Below are 20,726 nucleotides of genomic sequence, written 5' to 3' on the forward strand. Positions count from 1 at the left end.
GAGCGACACAGGCTCTTAAGAGCCTCTAGTTAAATGTTACTAGTCTTTACGATAAACTTTTGAATCCAAAAGCCCCTAGTTCAGTTTTACAAAAATTCTAGTCTGGTTCTGTTTGCTTGAAGAGAAGAATTTTACCAGCCAGAAAGCAATTTTACATGCCTGGGCTGGTGGTCTTGTGGTTAAGCGTGTTAGAATTTCAATTTTTAGTAAAAGTGAAATATACATACCAAACAAAATTACATCAAATTGAAAATGCAAGACAATATAAAAAAGAAGATGTGGTATGATTGCCAACGAGGCAACTGTCCACAAGAGACCAAACTGACACAGAAATTAACAACTAAAGGTCACCGTACGGCCTTCAACAATGTTCATTTGTGCAGACCTTGGATGTTTGCTTTTATGGAAATGAATATCCTAACTGTACTCTAACAGGAAATTTTATAAAAGTTCTTGTAGAAAATTTAAAATTAACAAAGAGTAATATTAGCTATATTTTTTTTAATTTCAGAAATACCCTGGAGAATTTCAAACCAGTATATGTCAAACTTTGGTTTTGAATGAAGTTGATATCTTAAAGAATGATATGGAAACACAAGCTGTGCAGGGTGCAGACAAGAGTGAGTTTACTTCAGGTCTTCTACTAGAAGCTGTATCTAACAACATGGACGCTGTCAACGCTGCAGTATACAGCTCGGTCAATATATCTAATGTCACTTCTCTAGAGAGTAATGCAGTGACAGATTACAAGCCAGTTATTAGTACATTAGACTTAACAACAACAACAGCATCCACAGAGGATCATAAACAGAGTATCATTACGAGGGCGTTTACATTCGGTGACGATATTGTCATATTGAATTTAAAAACACAACTAACTGCTGAAGATCCTATAGTTATAACATTAGATAGTATAAAAGTATATGGGAAAAGAACTTGGTCAGATGAAATAGAACAAATGTATACATCAGAAGGTTGTGTGGCAGTCCTGAGTTCTGGAATGTTAGGTTCTCTATACCCTACAAAGAGTGAGGTATTCCAGATCATGATGGTGGTCCCTCAGAATCCATTTACATGGGGAAGTAGTGGGGATGTAGAACTTAATACTAAAGTCATAGCAGCAGGATTTACAGACACTAATGGCAAGGAAATATCTGTCTCAAATATTCCAACAGGGAAAAAACCTAAATTTATTATCTTAAAAAATGAGGCAACAGCCTACAACCTGACTAGCAGTCCAATTAATAGTACTGACTATGCCCCACAGGAAGGTTTAACATTTGCATCAGTAGTTGTGGAGAAAGGATCTGCAAAGAAAGTTGTTATAGATACATCTGACGGGTATGGTGGTTCTGCTCTACATTTACAAATACGATTTGTTGTGGTGGCTAATCCTAGTGCCACAACCAATGCCACAGGAGTTATCAAGACATACTTAGGAAAAAACTATGAAGCTACAAGGTCCAACTATGAGACCACAAAAGAGATCAAAGTAGAACATATGACCTCCCAAGCAGATCATAGACTGTATACACTGTTTGTAGATCATAGGTATGTATACATCTACTGGTATTTTCAGAGATTTTATCTTATACATGTCTGCCACCTACTGCTACTCATTATATTTAATTTGCATCTGCCAATTCATAACATCTATCAAGTAACTAGAACTTTTGTTCAACTGTAATCCAGATAAAAATACTTTGCATAGTTTAAGAAAGAATGAAGAATTTTTATAAAAGTATAGGTAATACACAATGTACTTTTTCATGGTTTCTTATTGAGTTTTGATTTGACAGTAGTCATTATCTTATAATGCCTAAATACCATGATTATTTGTGATTATATAATACTTATATATATGAAGAAAAGAAAACCAAGGGACCAATTTTGATTGATACCATACATCTTGTTCTCATTTTGAATGATCTACGTCGTGTCAGTGATGCTCAAAACCAAATACCAGGTACATGTATTTGATAAATGATTAAAATTGGAGGTATTGACTCCCAGAGAGATTGTCTCTAAATTTAATATCTGTTTTTCTAATTTCTTTTTTAGTGAATTTGACACTGATGCGTCCTATGCTCTGACTGTGTACAATGACGATCCTAATTACGATGTAAACATCAGTGCTGCCATCTACTACTCCACCTGTCAGTTCTTTGATACGTCAGCTAACACGTGGGATACTAATGGATGCTCACCTACTGACGAGTCAATTGAAAAGTATGCTGTATGTGAATGTGAGCACTTGACACCATTTGGAGGGGGAATGTTGGCGCCACCAAACACTCTTAGCTTTGCTGACTTAGTGGTAAGTTTCAAAACATTAATGAATTTTATAGTATGAGAGTTCAGAGTTAATTAATTGATATATGTTTCTACTGGTTTGTATACATTTTTGTCAAATTGAAAAAATTTTATTCAAATTTTGTAGGGAAAAAGAATTTAACTAATTAGCACATTTATCTTTCCACGAATCTAAATATTTGATGTTTTTGTTCCAGGCTTTCAATATCATAATATGATAATGCCAAAAAACATTAATATGAGAGTGAGGTATTTTTAAGATTTGCCTTTTTTACTCGCCTGCTAAAAGAAATTTGGAAAAATTAAGACAATTTTTTTTTCAAATAATACTCAGTTAAGTGGAATAAAAAAATATGTATCTATTCATTTTTCATTTAAATCAAAATGATATATGAGTTTGTGTTGTTGATTGGTATGTAATGACTGAAACTAGCATAATTTGTATTTCAGAATCTTGATCTTGTGAATAATCCTGTCGTGTTTGTGACATGTTCTTTGATATTTGTGGTGTATGTGATAGCAGTAATTATCTGTCGACGACTAGATCGCAGTAACCTAGAAAGAATATCTTCTATACCGTTATGTGGTAAAGATGGCTCCTTTAAATATGAAGTGACTGTAGTCACCGGCAGACAACCTGGGGCAGGTATGTAAACATACCTAATTCAAATTTAATGATTTGTAAATGGTACTATGGATTCACTTCTATTCATTAGTATTTAATTTCATTTGAGGTGACTTATAGTATAAAAAAGAAGATGTGGTATGATTGCCAATGAGACATCTATCCACAAAAGACCAAAATGAACAGACATTAACAACTATAGGTCACTGTACGGCCTTCAACAATGAGCAAAGCCCATACCGCATAGTCAGCTATAAAAGGCCCCGATAAGACAATGTAAAACAATTAAAACGAGAAAACTAACGGCCTTATTTATGTAAAAAAGTCCATTGGGCCAGGTGTATTAATATTTATCATATATTATATGTTTATAATCTGTACATATTTACACATGTCACTATAATAAATAATTTACTTACTTACTTACTGTACCTCTTTTTGTGGATTTCATTGGTACTTGTGAACCACAAATTTGAATATTTCATTGTTAATTTGTACAAATTTGCTATAGACTTTACTTTTACTTAAGTAAAACCATGAAATCAGAAAACTTGAAAAAAAAATTTCCCTTATCAACAAAAATTGGTATCCACAAAAAAAAAAAGATGAATCTAAAGCATATAAGAAAGGTTCTAGAAAGATTAACAAAAGAGTACAAATATGTGTCAATACAATGAAATATTTTAAGGCTGAATATAAAAGCACATCTATAATGTAAGCAGTGAATGAATGGTGTGTATGAAAACACTGAAAATAATTTCCTGTATAGAAGTGAATTCATAATTGTAATAGGATTGTAACAAAAGAGCAAATATAAAAAAGTGGGAGATTTGTGACAGATTTTTTTTCATATTTTTGCGTGAAATACATTTAGAACCATAAATATACTTATTGGAGCAAATATTTGTGATTCTATTTTTAAACTTTTTATTAACAGGATCTACTGCAAATGTTGGTGTCAGATTGTACGGAGAATATGGCAGAACAAATTCTAAACAACTAGATAAAAAGTGGGCATTCCAAAGAAATTGTCAGGACACATTTATCATGGCACACGACACAAACCTTGGAAATATTGAGAAGTTGATGATCTGGCATGACAACTCTGGACTGGATCCTAGCTGGTACCTCATTCAAGTTATAGTCAAAGATTTGCAGACAGACTATAAATATTACTTTTTTGCTAATTTCTGGATGTCACTTGAAATTGAAAGAGGTTTTATCCAGAAAGAATTATTAGCTGCAGGTCAGTTTTACCATTGTTTTTTTTATTTAACTTTTTTAGATATGTAATAGAAGTCTGGAAATTGACAAGAAAAACTTTTTTTTATTACTTGCACTTTTAATCTTTAGCTATTTTTCATTTGAAAATACAGAATTTGATTTTTCAGTGAATAACAAAATACAAAGTTCATAAGTGCTTTATTTTCAATATTTGTAAAAGACTTTCCCTCAATCTACTAAAATGGATATCCTTGAAAAATAAATGAATGCACAGTTTATACTGTAAACTGTAAAAATGTTATGAAATAGAGAACATAGATGAAAAAAATATTAATGGTTTAATTTACTTCAAATATTTGTAGGATCTTCAGAAATTCAGAAATTTGGCCGAATGTTTAGCCGAGCTGTTTCTAACTGTATGGCAGATCGTCATTTATGGTATTCTGTCGTTGATCGACCAGCAATGAGCAGGTTTACACGTGTCCAGCGAGCAACTTGTGTAGTGACTATTCTGTACACATTCATGGCCATCAATGCTATCTGGTATGGACTGTTAAAACAGGAGGATAATGGAAATATATCAGCATTTGGCTGGGAAGAAGTAGTTCTGTCACTTGTTACCAATGTTATAGCCTTTCCATTCACACTTATAATCATCTGGATGTTTAAGAGAAGTAAATCTAAGGTAATACATTTTTTGTAAATCTAAAATTATAAAGAATCATTTTCTATGCACGTCCCACTTAATTTGGACAGTGGATGCTTGTTCTCTGTTTGCTGTATCATATTTTCTAAAGCCATTTATCTCTATGTTAACCTTCTTTTAAGAACATTTTGCCAGTGACACAGTTTGTAGTGAAACATGGGTTTACAGCAACCAGTTTAATGTCAACTTGAAAGTATATATTTTTTCATTGAGATAAGCAATCAGAAGTTATGGAATCACTTTCACATATATTATTTCAACACGAGTGAGAACTAACTATATATCAGTTCATATAAAAGAATCTCCATTCATTTCTGAAATGTGTATGTTTATATATTACAGAATAACATATTTGAGCCAGCACAGAGAATAGGAACAGCCCAGACAATTGAGATAGACTATGATCCAAACTTAGCTGGTTCCTTCAAAACCAATGATGAATTAATATCATGCTATGACAGAGAAAGCACTACAGACTCCTTAGTGGTAAGATTTTAATTATAGTAAAAAATGTGTCATTTTTAAAAATTCTAAATACTGTAAATTCAGAAATTATTGAGCGCATTTATTATTGCAATTTTAATTTTTACAGTTTTGAGAAAAATAATGTTTTATTTATATAAAATATTTCAAAATGTGAGTTTAAACTATTGTGTTTTCAACTGTAGCATTTTTCGCAATAATAAAACCTTGCAATAATTTCTGAATTACAGTACTTTAAAAACTTAACAAATTAGGAATAATGAGACCAGCAAAGATCTGTTGTATAAGATGTCATCATTTAAGTAGATTTTGCAACTTTTGTGTTGTAACATTGTGTATAATAGTGTATTTATGTTGACAGGAAGCAAGTATGACCCGTAACCATTTAAGGAGAAGTAGAACTTTGAAGATAACAAGACAAGCTACGGATGATAGTCTTAGTAAAGCTGTGAACTCCATTGACAGTGGTATCAGTAGCCTTGGAGCTAGTACAGATAGCAAGGTACTAATTGGTTGTAGTCTAATTGCAAAGGAAAAGTATTTTATCACCATTATTTTCTTGATAATTATCCATGGGGATCCATGAAGTTGAGGTTCAACAAAATATTTTGTATTTTATTGTATGCAAAATTGGTAAATGCCACTATTTTCCCTCATTCTATGAAAATTAATTCACCTGAAAATGAATGGATTCCTAGTATTTACATTGGTTTAAATATAACAGATTACTTTAGAGTTATGTCCTTCATTGGAAAAGTTTGTCAATTATGGGCGTCGCTATGACATCATTTACCAGACAAAAGGGATCGCCTGTATTCATGCACTATTAACATTCTTCAAGCATCTTTGTAATCTTCATTATGCAGGATACACTAAAAATTGTATTTGTTTCATAGGTACTTAATCACCCTTCCCTACTGACAGCAGTGCTGATTATCAATTATAAGAATTTAATTTGCCAAATAATTTGTGCAATATAGCACCATATTTTTCAACCACAAGCTCAACATGTTAAGGAAGTTACAATGCCCTGAAACTTACAAATGATGTCCACTAAAAGCAAAGTGTTTGACGGAAAAGCAACAAACTTGTAAGTGGGCTATTGAATATCTGTAAAACAGTACTTACGAGTTGGTCCATATTTTATGTTTTTAAGAAGTCATTTAAAAAAACACTCTTTTAAAAGCAAAAACATTATTCCCAATAGACGAACATTTACAAACTAGTGAGTAGCTATTAACAATTGCAGTAATCATTTTACAGTTAAAGAGAACTAACAATCCAACTTTATGGTCTAAAACGGAAGTAGGTCATAAAGATGAAACTTACATTACTAAGAATGAGAGCAATACAGACAAGAAAGAGGAGGTAAGCTCTATAATAAACTATATTCTCCTGATTTAGAGTAATTTCTCGCAATTTGAGTGGCTGATATTGTCCTAAGAAATTTCAGTTTTATTTTTTTAAAATATGTCAATTGGAATTATCTCCCTTATTTATTACATCAATTGAAATTATTTCCCTTATACCATTGACCTAATAAAAAAATTGATTTGAGTTGCTTTATAGTCCTAATATTTTTAATTTTTCACTGTTTTAGATTAAATATCTAAAATATATTTCATTGATATTGTCTTAATATTGAATTTGAATATAGTATTATGTTATATCACAAAATCAGGATAAATTTGTCACACAGTGTTCACTTGTCCTAATACGGAATTTATCAGGTCAATAAAATTGTCGTATTAGGACAATTGCAGACTGTGTAACTAATATTATTGTAATTTTTACGGAAAAAGTTGGCAAAAATAGCTGAAAGGAAATATTTAATTTTCCAGATAATTTTTATGAAAAATTTGTAAAAGAAAAATATGATGGTGAAAGACCAAAAATAGTTGTAAGTAAAATTATTTATAAAGATAAAGAAAAAAATAAGAAAAGGGGAAGGAAGACAAAAGACATTAAAACAAATAAGAAAAATATCTGAATATATGTGGAATAAGTAAAATACATATTTGCTACATTTCAGATGAAAGAGGTAGCTGATGGAATTCTTCAGTATTTAGATGATGTAGAGACAGAATGTATGACTAAAGAACAATCCCTCATACAGAAACGTAACAGTATGGGAGGAGGAGGAAAACCTACACTCAAGTAAGTAAGGGGAGACAATCACTGTCATACTTAAATTTAATTACAAATTTTTAATATTGAAGTAAATTTAATTACAAATCCTAAATTTTAAAATAACAAGGTGACTAAAGACTAAAATCTAAAAAAAATGTTTAGATAGCTTGACTTAATACAATGAGAATGAAAGGGCAGTAATATTCTTTTATATTATTGTTTTCTTTGAAGACCATCTTTGCTCCTTTGCTAATCATCTTTATTCTTGGTATATTAAATCTATTAACTGTCAATAGGACCTTATGAAGGTTTTAATGATCTGTTTAAAATAGCGAATAAACCACTGATGAAGTTCCTCACTTGAAATTGTACATAACATGAGGGCGTGGACCAGGGGGCTTAATATTTTATTTGAGCATTAAACCTTGATAAAGTTACCTATTTTTATTCAAATATTACAGTGAAATAAACAATTTTTAACATTGTAAAGAGAAAAACATTGGTGATCAGAATTTTATTTCATCTTCTATATAATTTTTTCCTCTGTATTAAGGGTAGGAAATAATAAAATACAATGAAACTCTACAGTCTGAGATTAATGTATTGTAGAAGATCAGGTACCAAGAAAACTGAATGGAAAGAAATAGATGATATCCTAAATTCAGACAATGAAGGAAAAGAATCAAGATCCCGTCCATTACGTAAAAGGGATTCTACCAGTACCATTGGTTCCTACGGTAAACCTGGATCATCACAGTCAGGCAAGGGATATAACCCACGAGAAGACCCTACAATTAATGGACAAGACAGGTACCTATCAGATTTTATTGTACTTAATACATTGTGTGCTATGTTTTGACAATTAGAGGACTGATTGACTTTGAAAATTGAATCAAAACTTCAAGTTAAAAACACTATTGTAATACAATATGTGCACTACATAAAAAGATAACAAGAATTGCTAAAAAAAATAATGACAAACCACACCAAACAACAAGCAATTCCTGAAAGAAGATAGACTTACAAACAAATACAAACAACAATGAACAACATATAGTAGTTATAAACCAGATGTAGATAACTTAAATCATGTTTTATTTTTCATGATCAAGTGTTTTTTATTTTTGCTTCAAATTCCTGAGTTTAGACACTAAATGAAATAAAAAAAAAAATTAGTAACCTTTAATGTTAATTTGTTGTTATTTTGTTCTCACCATATTTTAGAAAGCTGCCATCTGCTGGAAGTACTTTCATGTGGGCCAATAAACTGAGGGCCTCTAGTTCAATGGACTCTACTACAATCCAAGGAACCTCCATGCCTGCAGTAGAAGGAATTGGTCCATTAGAACCAGACATGGGACTAGCCCAGCAGTCCAGTGAAGGATTGGGTATGTTACAGAGATTTCATTTTATTACAATTTATTAAAAATGTGTTCAAATAAGTAAATGATTGTGTTTATGAATGTTTTGATTATTGTCTTTATATGAATATATATAGAGTGACCTTGAATTTCTATAAGCTCTATTGTTTGTTGACCCTAATTAATTCCATGCTGAGATATTTAAAACCTGGTCTGTGGGTACTAAAAGTTATTGAAGGTACCAGGTTTGTAATTTGATATGCCATACATGCTTTTCGTCTACATAAGACTCATCAGAGACGCTCAGATCAAAATAGTTTTAGAGCTAAAAAAATACAAAGTTTTATTCCCTTGATAATATATTTTCATTAGTTTTATGTCATTATTTTGACCTTTATTTTCAGACCGAGAAGATCTTCAGTTATTAGAGAAGCGTGACGATTCTAAGAGTTGTACATTACCTGCCTGGTTTGTCTATGTTGCCTATGTGATCTGTTTTGTACTGTGTGTCACCTCAGTCATCATGGTTATCTTGTACGGACAGACATTTGGAGCAGATATAGCCCTACAATGGATATTGGCATTACTGTTCTGTATTGCTATGTCATTCATCATTATAGAACCATTGAAGGTATGTGAACATGATAGACAGGGGCAGTCTGATATCAACTTATTACATCAATGCTTCAAACCTAATTTAGAACAGCCCTCATTCAGTAGCTTATATAGTTGTAGAATAAGTATTAATTTCCTTGAATCATCATGATTTTTTGTACTCCAAATTGTTTAAGATATATATACAAATTTTAATGAAAAGCAATTGAGTTTCAATTAACTTGTCAAAAAGGACAATGTTTTATCAGTAGAAAATTTCCTTAAATGTTAATGGACAAAATTTAGAAATGATGTTGCATCATTGGAAAATATCTGTGAAGGGCTTTCTGAGTGAATGTGTCCATCTTCAAAGCATGAAACCTTATGATAGTATACTTACTGTTGAATTCTGTTTAGATATCAATATACAAGTCTTATTCATGAAGAATTGTATTTAGGCTTTCTATGCTATTTAATTTTGCTCCACTATATAATTGTCTCATTTATTTTACTGTTTCTTAGGCTTTAGTGATAGCATTCTATGCATCAAGTGTACTAAAGAAGGAAGATACCATTGATGATGATGCTATTGATATACAACCAACAGTCGATACATCTAATGAAACAGTTAAGGTAAATATCATATTTAAACAGGAAAAAATATAAATTAAAGAGGAGATATGGAATATATGTAAATGAAACATCAACCCAACAACACAAATAACAAATACTGTAGACCTCTAGTGGTTATGTTTATTTTGATGTTCTTACAACATGTTGCATTGATTGAATAAACTGAATTAGATATGGGGGAAGCCCCATTGACCTTCTTTCAAAGTTCCTTATGCAGTTCTAAAATTCACTTGTGAATGACAATGGAAAGTGTTGAAAACTCATACAAAATTAACTGTGGAAAAATAACTTAAATTTTAATTCTGTAGTCTTTATTTTGGTGACATTACTTCATAAATGAGATTTTTATTTCAGGAAAACAAGTTTACCCCACTAGCAGGGTTTGCTCTGTTGAATGCTAAAGAAGAAGGTCACAAGATACTGAGAATGAGGCTGATGCTGAGGCAGTTTACAGCATACATATTCTACCTCTGGTTGGTGATGACATTGTGCTACGTCAACTTCAGTTACGACACATATCTGTTCAAGACATCCGTTGATACCTCCATTATTCAACCAACAACACCTGGTACAGAGAAATCGTTTGTTAACATGAATAATGTGGATGATTTCTGGGCCTGGAGCCAGTCTGTTCTGGTTTCCGGTTTACACCACAGAGAACTGTATACAGATTTAGAATTTGGAACATTACTTGGAGTGGCTCGTATGAGGCTTGTCAGAAGTGTAGAAGGTAAAACTAAATGTTAACACATACAACTTGTATAGGAAAAAATATTTCTTTAAAGAATAACTGAGAATGTTTTAGACAATTTAGAAATATTTGTAATCCTGATAATGTTTGGTTATGCAAAATCACTAGTTTTCAAAAGTTTATATGCAACAGTTTTATCAATATTACTGTTAAAGAAGAAACGATTTGATGATAAGAAAAAAATCGCCAATGAGTAACTTTTTTTCAACGACAACCGAGATGCCAGTGAACCAAGTCTTTACCCTTTTGTCTTGTTACTATAAAAGTCATAAATTAAATGAATACTCAAATGACATGATTATAATTAATTATTCCCAACCTAGGGGCATTATGTTTTTCAGTCTGTGGGTGTGTTAGTTCATAATAGAATTGAGAATGGAAATGGGGAATGTGTCAAAGAGACAACAACCCAACCATAGAAAAAACAACAGCAGAAGGTCACCAACAGGTCTTCAATGTAGCGAGAAATTCCTGCACCTGGAGGCGTCCTTCAGCTGGCCCCTAAACAAATATATACTAATTCATTTGTTTGTACATCTGTCTGTCTAACCTGCTTTAAGTTAAAGTTTTTGGTCCAGGTGGTTATTGATGAAGTTGAAGTCAAAACAACTTGAAACTTAGTACACATGTTCCTCAAGATTATATGACATTTTTAATTGTAATGCCTAATAAGGGTTTTTGACCCTAATTTCACAGTCTACTAAACATAAAAAATGATAGTGCAAGAGGGGCTGCATGGACTATGGACACATTCTTGTTTAAATTGTTGTTATGGTCAAAAGGTAAAATATGTTCCTTGAAAACATTTAAATGGACTATTTTACTTTTAGAACCATGTCCTGCAACAGAACACCCACTACACTCTGGACTGGACAGCCTCACTAACAGAACATGTTGGGGTAACTATGGTTACAATGAAGATGAAAACAACTATAGTGAAGGATGGAATTATTCACAGAATCTGTCATGGAGATATTCTACTGGTTCCCAAACAGGAAGTAAAACTCGCTATGGTTATGTATATACATATGGGGGAGGAGGGTATGTGCAGAATCTAGGGACAACATACAATGATACTCTTACAAAATTACAAGACTTGCAGGCGAGGAATTGGATTGATGAAAAGTAAGTTGTCATTGCTTTGTATAGAATGGAAACTTATTTTACTCAAAAGAACATTTATACATGTATCCTGTTTAGAGTAATGTATGTTAAGTTAGATCATTAGTATACTTCTCTTTGTATTTTTATTTTGTGGAAAGTTTAGTGATTGAATGATAGAAGGCATAGACGTTTAGTAATATGAATGTTTGCATATTGGAATTGTAAATTAATCTAGCTTAAAGTTCTGCCATACCTTTTCAAGAGTTTATGATATATAAGATGACTCGTTAAAAAGTGAAATGCAATCTAAAATATTTGCTTTTTTGGAAAATGTAGGTATTAACAGTTTTTCTAGGGAAAAGGATTGCAATTAAACGAGATGAATCAGAAGCAAATCAATAGTCGTGTACATTTTGTCAAGAGTTTTATATCTTATTTCAATACACGTGTACTATCTTTTTCAGAACCAGAGCCATATTTATAGATTTTACCATGTATAGTGCTGCCAATGATTTAACCACTGTTGTCAACTTAATGATAGAGTTCCCACTTACAGGTATGTCATACAAAACATGCATAGACTTTTTCGAGGTGCAGGTATACCAAACTTAAAATAAATTACAAGTATGCCTAATAAAAGCAGATAATGTATACTCAATGAATGTTATCAGAAGTATGTTTGAAAAGATTTTATTGGATGTTTCTGGAGGAAGAAAAACTATTTTTATTTAGAATTTTTATTCATAATCTTTAGATAGAAATATAATACCTAGGTTTTTTAAAACAGAGTTTTATGGAATAATTTAATGCTTAAAAGTGTTTGAAATAGGATTTATAATATAAAAAATTTATCTTTTATTTAAGAAGTTTTACTGATTAGAAAAAAATTATCTGTAAAACATGTGTACATGTTAAATTCTGAATCTTTTCAGGTGGTTTGAACACTTCCTCAGATATACAGAGTCAAATATTACTTAGATTTGTACAGGAAGTTGTGGATCCATTAATGGTCTGCCAGGTATGTTGTCATCTTTTCTTTTTCTGTTAGCTTGTAGTATTCTATTTTTAGATACGTGGATTTATTATTATTCGTAGGATTCCAATTTTTCGTGGATTTCGTTGGTACAGGTAAAACATGAAATTAAATGTTCAATATATGACAAATTTTCTGAAGACTTGTATTCTACTTCAGCAAAACCACGAAATTTAATGTATACAAAAGTGCAAGTTTTCCTCAATCCACAAAAATTGGTGCCCACGAAAATAAATGAATCCACAGTAGCTAATTATTCCTATTGGCATTTTTGTTGTTGTCTTATTAAGATTACAAATGTTTATTTGATTTCTTATTGGGAAGAAATACTGTAGTTTTTCAGCTTGTAGCAATTTGATAATTTGTATAAATATCATTGAGATATTGTAATTATATTCTTAATTAACTTTGATCTTTACAGTGTATCCTGTTCTTAGTGAATATCTACCTAGTTTGCCATATTTTCAATGCAATTAAAGACCACAGGAAGGAATATTTCACCAATACCTGGAACTGGTTTGAGATGCTGACTACACTTATGGCTATTGTTATCAATGGATTATATATTGGTTGTGTGGCAGAGGCTTCCAGTACCTTTAACGACTACTTTAACAACAAAAATGGCTTTACTAATTTCGAGGCTATCTCTGATACACATGTTGCTATGAGATATATTCAAGGCATTCTGATATTCTGCCTTATGATAAAGGTATAATAGTCTAAAGTTATGGAAGGAATATTTTGAAGCACATATAACAGAGAGAAAATTTGCCTGAACTTTCTTGTAGACCTAATGAATTTGTCTACTCCATTATTATTTTAGCTGTACCTAGTAAACTTTTGCAATTCATTCAAAGCAGTAAAATAGTACAGAGTGAAGCAATCTGTATAATTTGTATGTGCATGTTAACATGTCAGAGATCGAAAAATAATCTATGCAAGTTATGTTATGGTATTATGGCATTTAGTACCAACTGTGAGAGGGCTGTATAGCCAGTCAAGGCTGTTAAAAACTTCTATCATCATGGTCATCGTGGCATTTGGCATATTGATTACCATGAGATGTGAAGGAAATTTGTTGAAGATTAAAAAAACAATTAAAAAAATTTCAAGAAGAAAAAGAAAAAAATCTACTGAGAATAAGTTGTATTTTTAAAAATTAATCTTTGCTTTTATTTTAATAGTTTTAATGGTACCAACATTTATTCACCAGATGCACATTTTAAAAATTAATGTTTCTTCAGTAATACTCAGGCCGAAATGTATGAAAATCTAAAACCTACTAAATAATTAGGAAGACCCCATCAAAACACAAAGGACCTATCAAACAAAAAGAACCCAAAGAATAGCCTGAACAAGGAATCAAAGCTTTGCATGAGGGAGATGTATTCCTTTCAAAAATTTAATAACAGTAAATTTCAATCTTACAAAAAATCGTAATTTCCACATATGTCTGTAAAATTAAAACTATTTCAATATTTTACATTCAGGTTGTGAAACAGTTAAGATTTGTCAAATTCCTATACGTATACGAGAGAACATTGAGTGATGCCTGTGGTAAACTGGCTGGAATCGCTGTCATCTTTATAATCCTGTTCTGTTCATTTGCAATGGCAGGATACTTGGTATGTATTATACAGTTTGATAGGCAGAATCATTTATTATTTGAATTTACCTCTTTAATAATAGTTTAGAAAAAAATGAAAACAGCACATTATTAATTTTATGCCTTCAAAGCACTTTCCTGAATAAATCTTCCCCAGGAACGCTCGCAGTCAATTTATTAAAAGCCCAGGATGTATTAGAATCAAAACAGTTAAAGAGGTGTTGTAAAAGTTAATTTTGACAGCAAATGGAAACAAAATACTATAGCAATACTCTTTAATTACATATACACAAAAGAGATGGATTGATATTGGTTTTCTGATTGTAATAGATATTTAGGTTTTTTTTTGCCAGTAGCTAGGTTGATTTAAAAAAAATTATTAATTGGACACTATTTTGGTAATCTTCATACATCTAAAAGGATGAATTTTCAAATTTTAATTCTAATACTATTTTTACTATTATATACCTAATTTTGTGAATTTCAGTGGTATGGAAGATCTATAGATGGTTTTGAAACATACTGGCACACGTTGACGTCCCTCACAGGAATGTTACATGGACATTACTCATTCTGGAAGTTAATGGATCACCAACCAATCTTCACTCATTTCTTCCTCTACTTTTATTATGCCTTCTGTTATGGAATTACAATGGCATTGATAATATCTGTCCTGACCGATACATACAAAACAACCAAAGGTCAAATGTACTTTAAAGCTACCATGGATATGCAAGATTATGAGATGGTAGAATTTATAATGAAGAGATTTAAACTATGGGCAGGCTTAGATAAACCTAAACAGGTATGTATTATTAGGTTATGTGAACAATACTGATCAATGCCATACTGTAAGTAATTTATATGGTCAATTACAGCTGATTACATTAAGTGTGTAGGTAAAGGTAATAGTTTTGGTTAGTTTGCTTGCTAACTGAACCATGAAGTCATTATAAGGTAATCTTCTTACTAGTCTACGCTTAAAGGAGGGTAGTTAACCTTACCTAATAATGACTTCATGGTTCAGCTAGGAAGCAAGCTAACCAAAGATATTTCCTTTGCCTACACACTCAATGCAATCGGCTGTAAAGAAATCGTTCCAATGATTATAATATGTTCATATATAATTAAGGAATATTAGTAGTCATTAAAAAGAATATGAATATTAGAAAGTTTTTGGATAGGTCAAAGCGACAGCAACCCATGCACACAAAAATGTCTTCTATAAGTGTCAAATAGTACATAACTGAGACAGGATTCAATCTTTGTAAGCATATCTGACTAAGAATATACATTGCCTCTGATAATTCAAAAAGTGAACAGAATTAGTGAAATATCTTTTATGAAAAAATACATCATGGAGTTTAAAGTAACAATTTCCTAACCCACCACGCTTTTTGGGGTGTAAAATAAGTATTTCATCCAAATTTGCATCAGTTTTGATTTTACTTTTTATATTGAGATGAAGAGATTATAAGTCATCCAGCCATACAATAATCGGATTTGTTCTATTATCAACAGATTTTAAAATCAGCCATAGTTAGCACAATATATTTGTATTAACAAAATGTTTTTTTTGTGCTTTTTAGGGAATAAGAAGAGTACACTTTGACAGAAGACAATTTTCTGCATCCAGTAGATCTAGTCGTCCATCTAGTAGAGATTCTAACTTAAGTTACGATCCGTTTGAAACAAATCAAAGAACAACCATTAAAGCTGCTGACCGTTTAGAGGCCACATGGGAAGATGCTTTGTGTACACTGGAAAGAGTAAGATTTATTAGCAATCAATGCTGTTTTAACTAATAAAAATTTAACAAGAGCAAAACTGATACAAACACTTTGAAAAGATATGAACAAATCAGATCAGTTATTGGCCGTCAATATTGAACAAGATTGAAAAAAAATAAGAAAAAACCCAAGCAACTTGCAACTGATGACAATTAAATCTGAAAAAAAGTGATTGACAGAAAGATTATTTAAGAAGGGTGTTGTTGGAACGAAATTTAAATAGGATTTGCATGATTTAGTTAATGATCATGTTTCTTCACATATATGGTTGGGTTTGTTTTTTTGGGCCAAAGCATTTTTATTAAATTCTAAAAGCTCAATGATTTGGAAGATGTTAATCTTTTAGTTCAAGGGAGATGTGTAAATGCTGGAGCTTTGTTCATATTATGTCTACCTTAATTACAAAGAATCAGAAATAACATAATTGAATTTTATATTTTAGTTGAAATTCACAGAATTGCACTCAATTTAAATCCTGTTTCTTACTGATTATTGTTTGATTACTTCAGGTTTGTGGTCTCGATGAGAAAGAAGAACAAATGGTTAAAACGACTCAAAAGAATATTGATGAATGGAAATTTCAAAACAGAATTAAAAACTATGAAAAAGAACTTCAGAGTTGGTCAGATAAGCCACCAAAAGGTGCTCCAAGTGCAGTTCGTGCTTCAAGAATTCCAAGAAGGACATCAACAACAGGAAGTGAAGCAGGCAATTCAAAGAGAGGCTTAGGCACTCCCGATTCAAGGACTACAGGTGTGAGAAGTCGGCCACTGAGTGATCAAGGTGGACGAGCTTCATCACAGCCAAAAAGAACTAATTCAAGAGAACGATTTTCCATATACAACTTAATTAAGAGTATTAAACCTTCTAAGGATGCTTGGAATGAATAACAAAAAGTGTTCGGTACATATGTTGTGTTCATTTATTAGACTTGAAGTGTAATAGGGTCCTCATTCCTATGGTTGAGGGGAGGCCTCCCAATGAGAATGAGATCCAAATTATCCCAGACTGAAAAAAAAAGCATTTTTATAAAAATAGGTGCTTGTTTGTATTATTCGGCATGAAAGAGAAGATAAAGACTTGTTTATTTGTGATATCTGGAACTGTGATAGAGGCTGTTGTTATTATTTAGTTTTGTTATGCCTTATTTAAACATTTGTGCCTCAATTTAGAAAGGGCAGAATAGTTTTATGCAAAAAGTGCCAAGTTGTTTAAATATAGTATTTAATTATTTGTATAGAAGAGAGTAGTTTAGTTTGAACCATTTCATGAAGTAATTTATTTTCAAGCTCACATAACTTTGATACATGAATTTAGTTTTTACATTGATCTATTTACTATTGAAATTTAGTTTACCTTTTTATAGATTTGCATTCATTGTATTTTACTTTACAATAACTGCTGAATAAGTTGCCTTCTTTTAAGAATATATTTAACATTTTAAAAAGTTACTTAGAGTGTTAAATGATTTAAAGTGAAAATGAATCAACTACCTGTATTCAAGTGCCTTTATAAGAATTTTAAGGTTATTTTCTGGTGCTTTGAGTTTCATTTGCATGTTTCTGATATATATATTAGTTTTATTAAAGAATAGGAGGAATATTTTTATTTATTTATATAATAAAATTAAAACAATATCCATTTTCTCTTGAAAATTTAGTTTAGCATTTCTATGCTTTAATTTTTGTACAGATTACTATAAATTTCTTAAAAGGAGGCATTAGTCTATAAAATATATGTTTTTAAATAAACCAATTGTTTATTTTACTATTTGTAGAATAATCCCATGTGCTATTTATTGTACTAGTGCTATACCATTGTAAATATGTATCTATAGTGTATACTGCCATTGACAATCAGGTTTGCGGTGGGTTTTGGAAATCTTTTGTAATCATATTTCGTTAACTTTTATAAATTTTGTATAAATAGTAGTAATATTGACCAATCAAAATATCTCTTTTAATTTAGTTGTCCTGTCTTTCTGTTTTGAAGGGTAAATTGTCAGTGCATTATGTATCATTTTACATGTGTAATTTTAGTGATATCTATTAGATGAATACTAAACCACTTTAGAAATAAAACTTCACAGTGAGTTTTTATGTATGAATATTCACCATGATCATATCAATGAGTGGATCATAACATTCTAGATATAACATGAAAAAATACTTTTTATTTTACTTCTTTTTTTCTCTTGAAAGGTTATTAGTGTCACAGGACACAGTTTACACATTTTATTCCAGCATACATAAGATCATTTATCCCATTCAGTCATAATATCGAACTTTGTAAAGTATCGAAAATAATATTTGGCTAGATAAGTAAAGGTGTAGAGTTTTGATCTACAAAATTAAAAAGATTTATTATTAAATGATTAAATGTTATTTAAAATGTAATGTAATTAAATATGTACAATGTAATTACTAGCAGGTGAAATGATGTAATTAAAGCTGCTGTATTAACCAATCAACAGTTAGTGCTGTGATTTTTTTGTTATTAAGTTTTTATATCATTCATTCCGTCCAACCAATAGTGCTCAGGACTTTGTTATTGTATGCAAATTATGTTTACTGTGCCAACATGACAGCAGTTAATATATGAATAATTATACAGAAATATAATCAAACTTCAGTAGATTGAATACCTGGAAAATTTGAAATTAATGGGGATGTTTGAAATTCTAAATATGTTTATGTATAAATACAAGAAAATTTAAACAGTTTTTGATGCCATTCAGTTATAGTTATGTTGTTGCAGACCATTTAAAAAAATGTTTGTAACTGAAGCTTTTAAATATGGTATAGGTGGGTTTGTTTCTCTTTTTCTTCTTCCTTTCCTGTACTCGTTATGTTTAAGAAAATATTTATGGCAAGCAATGATTCCTTTTGGAAATGTTTTATTTTCAACCCACAACTTTAGTTTTTAACGCGTACAAATTTGTCCTTTCTTCTTTTCTAGAAATTTCTAATTTGAATGGTTAATCACTAGAATTGATTTTAACATCTAGAATAACATAATTTTGTATTATGATTTAAGTAATAATTCTTATACAACGCTTCGGTAAAATGTCTTAGATCTTCAAATGAAATGAAATTAACAAACTGGGCTCTGACAAGGGTTGTGAAACAAACATTTATTTAATGGCCTAAAATAACCAAACTTTTAGTTTTTGCAACAAATAAAATCATTCATTCTATTCTTTATTATTTTTTTCAATATTTAAAAGTATTATGTGGAATCTCATATTTCAACAGAAAATGGAGAAAAAAATCTCGACTAATTTTTCTACGATCTGAAAAAGGGCCATTTGTATTTAAAAAACCAAATATTGAAATATATAATTCTTTGTAATCACAATTGATAAAAATAGAGTGAATTATCCTAAGATGGCTGCCTCTCTAAATTATATTTATGCAGCCTGAAATATCATATGGCTTTTTCACTCTGGACAAAATATTAATATTCATGAAAAAAAACTTATCCAGAAACTAGTTTGCCATTCAGTCATTAAATTATGGTGATTCAAATACTAAATTTTCAGTTTCCAGTAGAGTATTTTTTTTTTTTTTTTTTTGGCTGATAATCAATTATTTTATTATAGGAAATTGTATTGAAGTTACTTGAGAGAACATTCAGGAAGTTGTTCAGATGAGAAACTGAATACTGTTAATGATTTTGTTTACATGTAAACATTTCATGTGTTAATGATTTTGTTTACATGTTAACATACAATGTGTTAATGATTTTGTTTACATGTTAACATACAATGTGTTAATGATTTTGTTTACATGTGAACATACAATGTGTTAATGATTTTGTTTACATGTTAAGATTTCATGTGTTATCTTGTTAGATTTATTTTTGTTTTCGTTGTTACAAAGTCTGTATATAACATGATAAAAAGAGTGATTTATTTTTAGGTGTAAAATTTATTCATTTTTGTTTTTTGGAATCTTCTATTTTACAAAAAATCATCATGACGAGTGTTAATAAAGCTAGTCGCTTTATGACTGATTAAAGTTTAATTGTTATTTTTGTTTTACTTAGTTACACCACCACAATTCTAGGGTCCTTCTTAGTCTATATAGGGCAAATAATAAACCATCTTGGTTCATGGACAAATTTATACTCCATTATATAGTAACAGGCTCAAACACCAATAGCAAAAATTAATACTGGTACAAAAGACATCTGCCATCAACACCTCTGAAAAAGTAGACTAAAAAAAGACATTCAAGTACAAAATGTAAAAGGTGTAACAGTTTTTAATATACACAAACCTAATTCCTCAACTATCTTAACTATAAGTAACAAGATAAAACACAATAAAAAACCTTCACAATCCAGCTACCAAAGAATAACTACTAAAGACA

The 20,726-nt window shown here is 30.7% G+C and overlaps 1 protein-coding gene across 9 annotated transcripts in view; it reads left to right on the forward strand.

Moving 5' to 3' along the window:
- LOC143045862 (polycystin-1-like) overlaps positions 1-20,378 on the forward strand; it is an 86,942-nt gene extending 66,564 nt beyond the window's left edge. For all 9 annotated transcript variants that reach the window (XM_076218672.1, XM_076218668.1, XM_076218670.1 and 6 more), the window contains 22 exons: positions 512-1,551; positions 2,062-2,317; positions 2,764-2,959; positions 3,876-4,184; positions 4,525-4,847; positions 5,211-5,354; positions 5,713-5,853; positions 6,615-6,719; positions 7,384-7,508; positions 8,091-8,291; positions 8,706-8,869; positions 9,247-9,473; positions 9,959-10,069; positions 10,424-10,799; positions 11,651-11,945; positions 12,389-12,480; positions 12,857-12,942; positions 13,379-13,666; positions 14,448-14,582; positions 15,051-15,368; positions 16,153-16,332; positions 16,863-20,378. In XM_076218672.1, the coding sequence (XP_076074787.1) occupies positions 512-1,551; positions 2,062-2,317; positions 2,764-2,959; positions 3,876-4,184; positions 4,525-4,847; positions 5,211-5,354; positions 5,713-5,853; positions 6,615-6,719; positions 7,384-7,508; positions 8,091-8,291; positions 8,706-8,869; positions 9,247-9,473; positions 9,959-10,069; positions 10,424-10,799; positions 11,651-11,945; positions 12,389-12,480; positions 12,857-12,942; positions 13,379-13,666; positions 14,448-14,582; positions 15,051-15,368; positions 16,153-16,332; positions 16,863-17,243 (5,493 nt within the window). In that variant the 3' untranslated portion in view covers positions 17,244-20,378. The remainder of the gene's footprint in view (positions 1-511; positions 1,552-2,061; positions 2,318-2,763; positions 2,960-3,875; positions 4,185-4,524; positions 4,848-5,210; positions 5,355-5,712; positions 5,854-6,614; positions 6,720-7,383; positions 7,509-8,090; positions 8,292-8,705; positions 8,870-9,246; positions 9,474-9,958; positions 10,070-10,423; positions 10,800-11,650; positions 11,946-12,388; positions 12,481-12,856; positions 12,943-13,378; positions 13,667-14,447; positions 14,583-15,050; positions 15,369-16,152; positions 16,333-16,862) is intronic.
- Positions 20,379-20,726: the final 348 nt, after the last annotated feature.

This window comes from Mytilus galloprovincialis, chromosome 9 (assembly GCF_965363235.1).
Source record: "Mytilus galloprovincialis chromosome 9, xbMytGall1.hap1.1, whole genome shotgun sequence".
NCBI lineage: Eukaryota > Metazoa > Mollusca > Bivalvia > Mytilida > Mytilidae > Mytilus > Mytilus galloprovincialis.